Source organism: Cynara cardunculus (assembly GCF_001531365.2).
Source record: "Cynara cardunculus var. scolymus isolate 2C chromosome LG 2, CcrdV1, whole genome shotgun sequence".
NCBI classification, from domain to species: Eukaryota; Viridiplantae; Streptophyta; class Magnoliopsida; order Asterales; family Asteraceae; genus Cynara; species Cynara cardunculus.
In genome coordinates this window covers 69649237-69658817 of record NC_037529.1, presented here as the reverse complement: position 1 = coordinate 69658817, position 9581 = coordinate 69649237, and the positions used below count along the sequence as shown (strand labels likewise).

The 9581-nt window shown below is 34.3% G+C and overlaps 1 protein-coding gene and 1 non-coding gene across 2 annotated transcripts; both read left to right on the top strand.

The window, feature by feature from the left end:
• The first annotated feature begins 2370 nt into the window (after positions 1-2370).
• LOC112507035 (WPP domain-interacting protein 2) lies at positions 2371-5002 on the top strand. Its single transcript, XM_025111427.1, has 2 exons — positions 2371-3626; positions 4482-5002. The coding sequence occupies exons 1-2, from the start codon at positions 2756-2758 to the stop codon at positions 4907-4909; spliced, it is 1299 nt and encodes a 432-aa protein (XP_024967195.1). The 5' UTR covers positions 2371-2755; the 3' UTR covers positions 4910-5002.
• A 2524-nt stretch (positions 5003-7526) lies between these two features.
• Positions 7527-7598, top strand: TRNAW-CCA. The gene has a single exon. It is a non-coding gene; the product is annotated as a tRNA-Trp (tRNA).
• Positions 7599-9581: the final 1983 nt, after the last annotated feature.

Genomic DNA, 9581 nt, shown 5'->3' with positions numbered 1-9581 from the left:
TACAAGGGGATTTTATTCTTCTTTGGATTTGAACTTGGGACCTCTATGTAGTATGTACTTTTGATCTTTGGAGTCAAACTCAAACCAATCAGACACCACCCTTTTGGTTGATTTAACTAACCTTTCTACACATGAGAACTAGAAATAAAAGAGTACATTTGTTTGAGGTGTTTTATTTATTTTATCTGGATATTCAACCCGTTACGCGAGTCATCTAATCCCATAACGATCGTCTGTTTTGCAGGTAACCTGGAGTCACCGCTTTTGAACCTCTATGGCCACAAAAGAATTTTTATTCCTCTTTGGTTTTGAATATGTAACCTCCAGATACTTTTGATATTTCAAACTAATTCTCCTTTTACTAGGTTGGATAGATGGGGGGTTGAGGCATTCTAGAAACCAAAGAGATGGACTTCTTTTATAGGTTCTCTCCACCTATGTGATATATGCTTTAATGCTTAAATAACTTTGAGATGCATTAACTATTTATGTTTAGGAATTGTTTGTTTTTTTCATTTTTAACTCTTAATTACTATTTATGTTTGATTTGTTTAGACGTTTGTAATTTAAATTGTTTGTTTTTTATTATTTTTAGAATCTTTTATCATTTAATAGGGTTTGAATAAATAAGAGGTAAACTAATATCTTATACCTCTTATTTTCTTTTTTCTTTGATTCTCTTTGACTATTGCTTATTTCTCCACTAGGGACACCACAATCCTTTCGTTACCTATATAAAATGCACGTCCCCCCCCCCACACACTCTCTCTCTCTCTCTCTCTCTCTCTCTCTATATATATATATATATATATATACACACACGTATATGTTAGTTTAGAAGATTGATGTGAAACAAGAATTTCTATCGACGATCTATATCTATGATATATTATCTATCAAAAATATCGATCTTTTCACAAACAAACTCACTGTCGGCATTCCCAATAGCATCAGAAGTCTTAAAGGTATCCAAAAGATTCTTACTATGTTCCATTTGTTAAGCAATTGTTGAGATGAATTTCGGCAATGGACATTTTATGAAAAATAAAAGAATTTTGCAAAATGTTTGCACCTGATTTACAAAAACAAATTATTGATTAAGATTTCAGACTTCATACGTTTGTCAGCTTACAAAAACAAACAGTTTAATTGATTCAGATTTCAGCACAATCTCTTATTAATCAGAAGTGAAATAAGACTTTAGACTTCGACATCTCTTAGAAAACAAACGTCACCTTAAAGTTTAATAGATGTACTATTGAAATTTAAAAGTCTTATCAAAATGTTTTATAAGATAAAAACGGGAACAAGAAAAGCCATCAAATCCGAACATTCGTCTTAATCCAATGACTGTGAATAACAGTTTTTTACCAGTTAAAAATTGCATTTATATACACCGCCAAAACCGAACACAACACATAAACTCCCCGATATAAGGATTGAATTTCATTGCAGATATGTTTTCCATCAACTTCCTCCTTTGATCATCGTTCATTTTTACTGTTGATGTATTATTAGTATCAATCGAAGCATTTTTATTGAGCCTTTGTCATCATTGATACATAAATAAATATATTCAAAGCCTGTAAAGTCGTCTGATGTGTTTTTAGCCGAATTTCAAAACGGTTCATGTTAAAATATCGCATATTTCCAAAAGTTTGTTTTTTTGAACATCATATATTCATATGTGAACAAAATCACAACAAAATAATAAATATACAATATATTTAATATACGGGGATGAGGCGGGTCGAGGATCACGCCACCCACCCCTTATCTCTGTCCCGGGTTTTTAACTTTTGGAGATCCCCATCCCCAGTCCCCAATTTTGCAGGGAATCTTCGTTCCCGTTGGGACGGGTACCAGGTGGGGGTGCGTTGAGCGGGGCAGGCGGGCAAACCAGAAATCCGATCGGATCTCAAATATGGAAACTAAGCTCCGAATTTTGAGTTTCAGATTGCTTCAGGTTTAGGTTGATTGGTTTTTATGTTGAGGTTAGTCGTAGTTGGACAACTGGATGTTGATCGGTTCGATTCAGTTCGGTTCTAGACTACCATCCGAGAACCAGCCGATCCAAATTAGACGTTGAAATTTTCAACCCGATCCGATCCAATTACAATTGGATACCCAATTATGATCGATCGTTTATAATTAAATCAGTCGGTTTCAATTGAATCAGTTGATTTTCTGCACACCCTCTGATACCAAATTCACGAGGGGAATCAAGATTTGAGGACAAGAAAGTATGCAAGATGTACAAGTAGTGACTTTTCAATGTACCTTCTATGTGGCTCTCCTGCATAACCCCCTTTTCATCACTAATTTATTCCACTAGTCGCCATCATTTTACGTTTTTTCCATCGCTATAAACTCCCATCTCTCTCTCTAATTTAGGGTTTTCTCTTCTTTCAATCCGATTCCGATCGATCAATCAACCCCCCACAAATCAAAGCTCTCAATTTTCCATCCATGGAGTCAAAGGTACGTTCTTGATACCCAATTCACTTTCAATTTGCACTCAATCGATCCACTCCCACTACACCAACTTCCGAATTTAAGATCTTTTAGGGTTTGGTAATTTAACTGAATCCGATCGATACCCAACTCGAGATCCTCAATTCAATTCGTGTAGATCTTCTTTGCAAGATTTGGTTTCCGAATCCACTTTTTGATCTCGATTTGAGTTCTGGAATCTGGTGTCAGTTAATTCCTTACCTTCGATCTAAATTTATATGTTGGGCAGTAGATTTTAATTATGGATTCAACGGAATTGGGAAAAAATGGTGAAATCAAAGATAATGGTAAGTATGATGGTGAACATATTGATGGTAAATCATTAGATGAGAACATATCGCCGCCACCGCCGTCGCCGCCTACTGCCGCCACGAAAGGGCGGGGGTTGAGGAAATGGCGGAGGATTCCAAGAGAAGCCGGTAAGGAAATGAATAGTAGTTTAGATAGTAATCGGAAAAGGGGTTCGATGTCTTTTCCAATTGGGGTGAAACAAAAGAGCGAAGGGTCGAGTTCTTCGACGAATGCTGTATCGAATGCTTTGGATCGTAATAGTCCGCTTTTGGTAGATTTCGGATCGGATTTTGCGACCGGAGCGGATTCTGAGAACAGCGAGGATCGGAACAGTAGATCTTCGACGGCAGCTAGTGTTCCGAGAGCAAAGAATTTGGAAACAGTGAGGATTTTGAGTGGTACGAATTCGGGGATTTCGGTACAATCTGGTGATCAGTCGGGGAAAGGTCGAAGTGTAACGAATAAGAAGGCGAGAGGGGTTAGAATCAAGAAGGAAAACTCGTTATCGAGTGTGGAGTCTGATTCCCGAAGCTCAAACTTTGTGTTCGCGAAGGGTAGTAATGGTAGACAGAGTGGTATGTCAGGAAACTATGATGAAGATTATAGTGACGATGCTCGAAATGGTGATCGATGTTTGAATGAGGAAGGTCGGGATGCGAACGAGGGTGATTCCGAAGAGATTTCGCGTGAAGATTTGGGAGCAGAGAATTCTTGGGAGGTGAAGGAAGAAAAGGTCGATGATCCTGTGGAGTCCGGGGATCGGGATGATCTGGCGGAATCTGTGATGCCGCTTCATTTGGCTCAAGAAGCACTCGAGAGAGGTAGCGTTTCGTTTATCTATGTTTGTACATGATTGTTTGATAGTGGCTTAATGATAGAAAGTGACTTATTCAATGAGCTTCTAGAAGATAGCTTTATGCAGAAAGCCAAGTTTTTCCCAAACCTACCCCTTCCAATTAAAGACATGCACCTTCCATCTATGAAAACACCCTCCCATATAGGCATATAGAAACCTTTCCAATCTATACACATAGATTAATCCACACAAACAATTTTGCCCATACATGACTTGGGGGTTGTTTGGTTGGTTTTTTTATTAAGTCTTGTATGGATAAATTTGTTTGCGTAGATTAATCTGTATGTGGGATTGGGTTCCGGTGAGAAGGAGAGTTAAAGGTGAGAAGCGTAAGAAGGGATCTCCACCCTTAGATGCACATTAGGATGAGATGCACCGAATCAATCCTTGTATCAAGCGCGAGTTATAGGTGGGTTTGAGATTAAAGGTGATCAAGGGTCCAGATCTCTTCTTACGCTTCTCACACGATCCTTCGCCTCTATCTATATAGATTGGGAAGGTTTTTTCATAGATGAAAGGAGAGTACTTTTTAATTGGGAGGGACAGGTTTAGAAAGAACTTGGCTTTCTGCATAGAGCTTCCCCCTAGAAGCTTATTGAATCAGCCACTTTACATATCACTAAGCCACTACCAAACAGTCATGTATAGCTGACCAAGTAAGTTGCGAGTCTCGTTAAGCTGCAAACAAACACGGGAAAACCAACCAAACAGCCCCTTAGCATTGAATGTCTTCTTCTTTCCTCCGTTTGCTGATCCATAACACGACTACTTTATAATATTACACAACTTTTTTCGATTAATCGTCGTTATTGCTTAGCAGAAGTCCAGAAACTGAGGGATGTCGGTAAAGAGGATCCCTTGTCCAACGACACCAAGATCTTCGAGCTTGAATCCATCTTGAACTTTGGAAACATGAAGATCGAGCACGACGAAATCTTGAAACAACGAATTGCAGCCGAGATCGAATTTCTAGTCATATCGACAACAATCCAGAACCTGAAGACGGGTTGCAAAGATCAAACCAATCTTATGGTACAACAAAAGAACGTAGCCGCACCAGTATCAGTATCAGTACCTGTACCTGAAGCGGTGAAGGTTGAAGATGAAGGTGAAACCGCAAGAAACCTGCGAAAAAGCGTACGCAGATACGGTTTTTGGTTCATAATTCAATTGGTGTTGTTTGTTGTAGCTTTGTATCTGTTGGTATTGCAGATTTCATCCCGAGATACGAAGGTTTTCCCCACTTAATTGTATCACCAAAACCAACACTTAATTTGTTAGATCAGTTGCTGATCTTTTGTTTGTAATATGACTTTTGTAGCTCTCATTCATTTATGTATCAATTTTTTTTTTTTAAGTTGCGGGTTTTTGAAGAAGTTAAACCATTCTGACTTATAATAAGTTGATAAGTGCTTTTGTAGAAAAGTACAAGTAAGCAATCCCAAACACCCCTTTAGTGTTAAATAGAAAATGGCAGTTTAGAAACGGTTCTGAATCAATGGTCTGAATGACATAAAATTATCATTTTACTTTCAGTCTTGTGTTTGATGAAAATTAACGTCTGATAGAAATTTCTAAATGTAAAATATAAAATAATTAATGGTTCAAGCCAATGCATGATATCATATCAATCCAAACAAGCATGACGATTGTTTGTTCAAGTTTTGGTATAACAAAACATCACATGAAACGCAAGTTCAAACCCAATATGTTGAGTACGTCTAATTTGAAGCATTTAACACCAATCGTTTGCAATCTCATTACGCAAATTAGTTATGTACTCATTGTCTTAGGGATCCCCAAGGCGTTGCATCCGTTTCTTCCATGAACGTGGCTTAAGAACCGCTTCACGCACCAGCCACAATATTCACATAAGCCTTAACAACTGGGCCACCGTTCCATTTTTTCCGGCGAACTGGTCAAACTCCATTCTCCTCCTGTTGAACACCACTTTTTAAAGCCGGACGGCCTCTCCTGCCGGTCTTCTTCAGCGCCGGTAGAAACTTCGTCAAATCAACGACATCGCCAACGTTAAACTTCGAACAATCGGATTCCAGTAAATCTGAAACCGGCAAGACTGGAAAAAGTGTAGGACAAACAATGACGATCGCTTTATAGGGTTCCAGCGGCAGAATATCGTGCCAATGAAGATCAGGATGACCCCTCATATGAACAAAAAGGGATTTCATGCTCGGAAAAGACTTCCGACACATGAAACAAGTTGGTATACCGTCGCCATCGGCACAGGGTAGATAATATCGATCCGTTCCCTCCATCTGCGTGCACGAAAACAAGAACATATACAACAAAATCAGATTCATATGAACTTAAACTTGATCAAACTTTTCTTCTATAAACACCATAGACTACGGTTGTTCATGGACGGGACCACCCGTTAGACCCGACCCATCTAGCCCGCTAGAAATACGGGCTTGGACAACCATTATCGAGAAAATGGACGGGTCCAGGTTAATTTATTCATTAAAATTAACGGACAGACATGAGCAACGTTCAAATCCAATGAGGAATAAAAATCCCCTTGTGGCCACGGAGGTCCAAATGCGATGACTCCGGGCTATCTGCAAAGCAGGTGGTGGCTCGTTTATGTTTTATAATTAATATTTTTTACCATTAATTAAAATTATACTAGCATATTTTAAAATTAGATTATTAAAGTTATAGGATGAGAGCTGAGACTCTGGTTTTTCTTGAGAACCCAAACGACTCTGCATTATCTTTGTTAGCATCTTTATGCCAAAAGTCCTAATCGATCAACTATGGATAGAGTCACTAGTTGCTTAAAGTTTTAATTGCAACGGTGTTTTTTATAAACTTTTTGGTTCTACATTTGTTAATTAAGAGTTACATTTTTTAGGCTCGTTAGCCTGTGGGAAAGCCCGGCCCGTTTATAGGGCGGACAATGGCAAGTTGTCAAGCCCGAAAAAAAGGCTTAGGTTTACAATATTAGGCTCGTTGGACAAAAAAAAAAAAAAAAACCAGACCCGCAAATGATCACCTCTACCGTAGAGGTTCCAATCGTTTTGGAGGACGTTTTACAACTACAACTTTCGATTACAATGCAATATGAGATAACAAAGATATATATGTATATATATATATATACACACACAGAGATTGATGAGGCACAGGGACGTTACAGTCTTTTTAAAGAAACTGTTAAACCTAAAACTTTCGATTACACTGCAACATGAGATAACAAAGATATATATAAATTACAGATACTACTTTTGTTTTCTGGTAGAAATTAAAGTGACACTGAGGATTGTAGTTTTTACGTTCATTGATGAATAACCCTAAACAATGTACGTAACATTAGGCCTTAACATTGTAAAGGCATCATTTAAAATCACACATTTAACATATTAAAGAACGGTCCTCATCGTAAATAAAATTTACAAAGAAGAAGATGGGTTGTTCGAAGAATCACGTACCTTTTTTTATTAACCTCGATATTTAACCCGTTATACGAACCAACTAATCTCAGGATGACCACCCGTTTTGCAGATAGTCCGGAGTCACCGTATTTGAACCTCCTTGCCGCAAGAGGATTTTTATTCCTCCTTGGATTCGAATCCAGGACCTTGAATCCTTGAAACACAGTACACCTTTTGTTGGTTTTCCGGCGACGTTTATTTCTGTAGTGAAGATGGATTTGCACGGCGGTGGTGGGTGGGAGTGATGGTCAAGTTATACACGTTTTGATCGAGATATATGATATATATATATATATATATATATATAATATATATAAAATATATATATATATATATATAATATTAAATGAATTTTTATTCAAAAATATATGGATTTATATAAAAAGAATTGAGGAAGTAGACACCAACAGGGATCCTTGGCGCAATGGTAGCGCGTCTGACTCCAGATCAGAAGGTTGCGTGTTCGATTCACGTAGGGTTCAAACCCTAAAGTTGGGTCCTATTTTTGCTCTTATTTTTTTTATTTTTTTTAATCACAATTATCAACTTAATACTGATGATTAAGGGCAAATTGCATGAAAAAATAATATATTTTAACTTGATTCCTATTTTGGATAACGTACTTTGAAAACTTCAATTTTGGTATCTAAGATGTAAAATTTTAAAATTTTAATTATCCAGATAACCGGTCGAACCATTAACCTTTTACTAAGTTGATGTGGTGAGTAATGTGATATCCAATTTAATATTATTTACCATTCAACTCAATTATCTATACTATATTATAAAACATTTGACAAAAACTCTTGAAAATCATTTCTTATGCATAAAGTATTGTTTATTGATGCATATTACTTAAAATTCAAGATTACAAGTGATTTTACTTAAGTACTACTTATTAAAGCTACATTTTTAAATTTGTGTAATTAACTGCAGATAAACATAATCAAATACAGGATAAACATCTATTTTAAATATAGAAAATCTAAAATATAATTAAGATATTCATTGAGTTTCTAACATAATGTTTAATTATTATCTTTAATAAAAATTATATTATTAAACCAAAAATAAATTACTTTGTTATTAGACCTACATTAAATTATTTATAATAAAAATTGAATTAAAGAAGTTACACCAAAAAACGAGAACCATTAAATAGTTAATTTAATACTAATATCGATTTTATTTTTTTTCCAATTTTTTATGCTCTATTAAAATTTATATTTCATTCAAAAATAAAAACATTATCGTTTTCTCAAAACAAAATAAAATCGTATTATATCAATAAAAACAAAGAATAAAAACTAACTATTAAAATTGAGATTTATCTCGCTCCATTATATGAGTACCCTTCTAATATATATAAATAGATACAGAAAAAGACAATATGGAGTAAAAGTCGCATGTATTTGCAGAAAAAATGAAAAATTGTAAGATGTTCAACTACCCACATTTTGTTTTTATAATAAATTAAATAATATTTTAATGATTAAAAAAACTCTTTATGATATTTACACGTGAGAATTGTAAACAGATGTAAATCTAAAATATAATTTTAATATTTTTATATTATAAAACGGTTGATAGAAACTCATAAATCATTTTTTTATGTATGAAATACTGTTAATTAATGCATGTCACGTAGAATTTAAGATTACAAGAAATTGTACCTAAATACAACTTATTAAAGTTTCATGTTTGAATTTATGTAACTAACTGTTGATAAACATGATCATATATTGGATAAATATTCATTTTAAATATACAAAATTCAAAATATAATTAAAGATAATCATTGAGTTTTAACAGAATGTTTAATTATTATCTTTATAAAAAATTATATTATTGAATCAAAAATAAATTACTTTGTTATTAAACATGAATTAAATTAAAGAAAATTACCAAAAAAAACAAGAACTATTAAATAGTTAATTTGATACTAATATCGATTTATTTTTTTCAAATTTTTATACTATCTTCAAATTTATATTTCATTCAAAAATAAAAACATTATCGTTTTCTCAAAACCACATAAAATCATATTATATCGATAGAAACAAAGAATAAAAAGTAAACATTAAAATAAAGATTTATCTCGTTGTATTGCACGAGTACCCTTCTAGTTATATTATAAAGCATTTGACAAAAACTCTTAAAAACTATTTTTTATGCATGAAGTACTGTTAATTAATGCATATTACTTAAAATTTAATATTACAAGTAATTTTACGTAAATACAACTTATTAAAGTTTCATGTTTGAATTCGTGTAACTAACTGCTGATAAATATAATTAAATACATGAAAAACATCTTATTTTAAATATAAAAAAAATCTACAATATAATTAAGATAATAATTGAGTTATCACATAATACTAAGTTATTATCTTTATAAAATATTACTAGAAGCGTACTCGCGCAATGCAGCGAGATACATCGTGTTTTTAATATTTCATTTTATT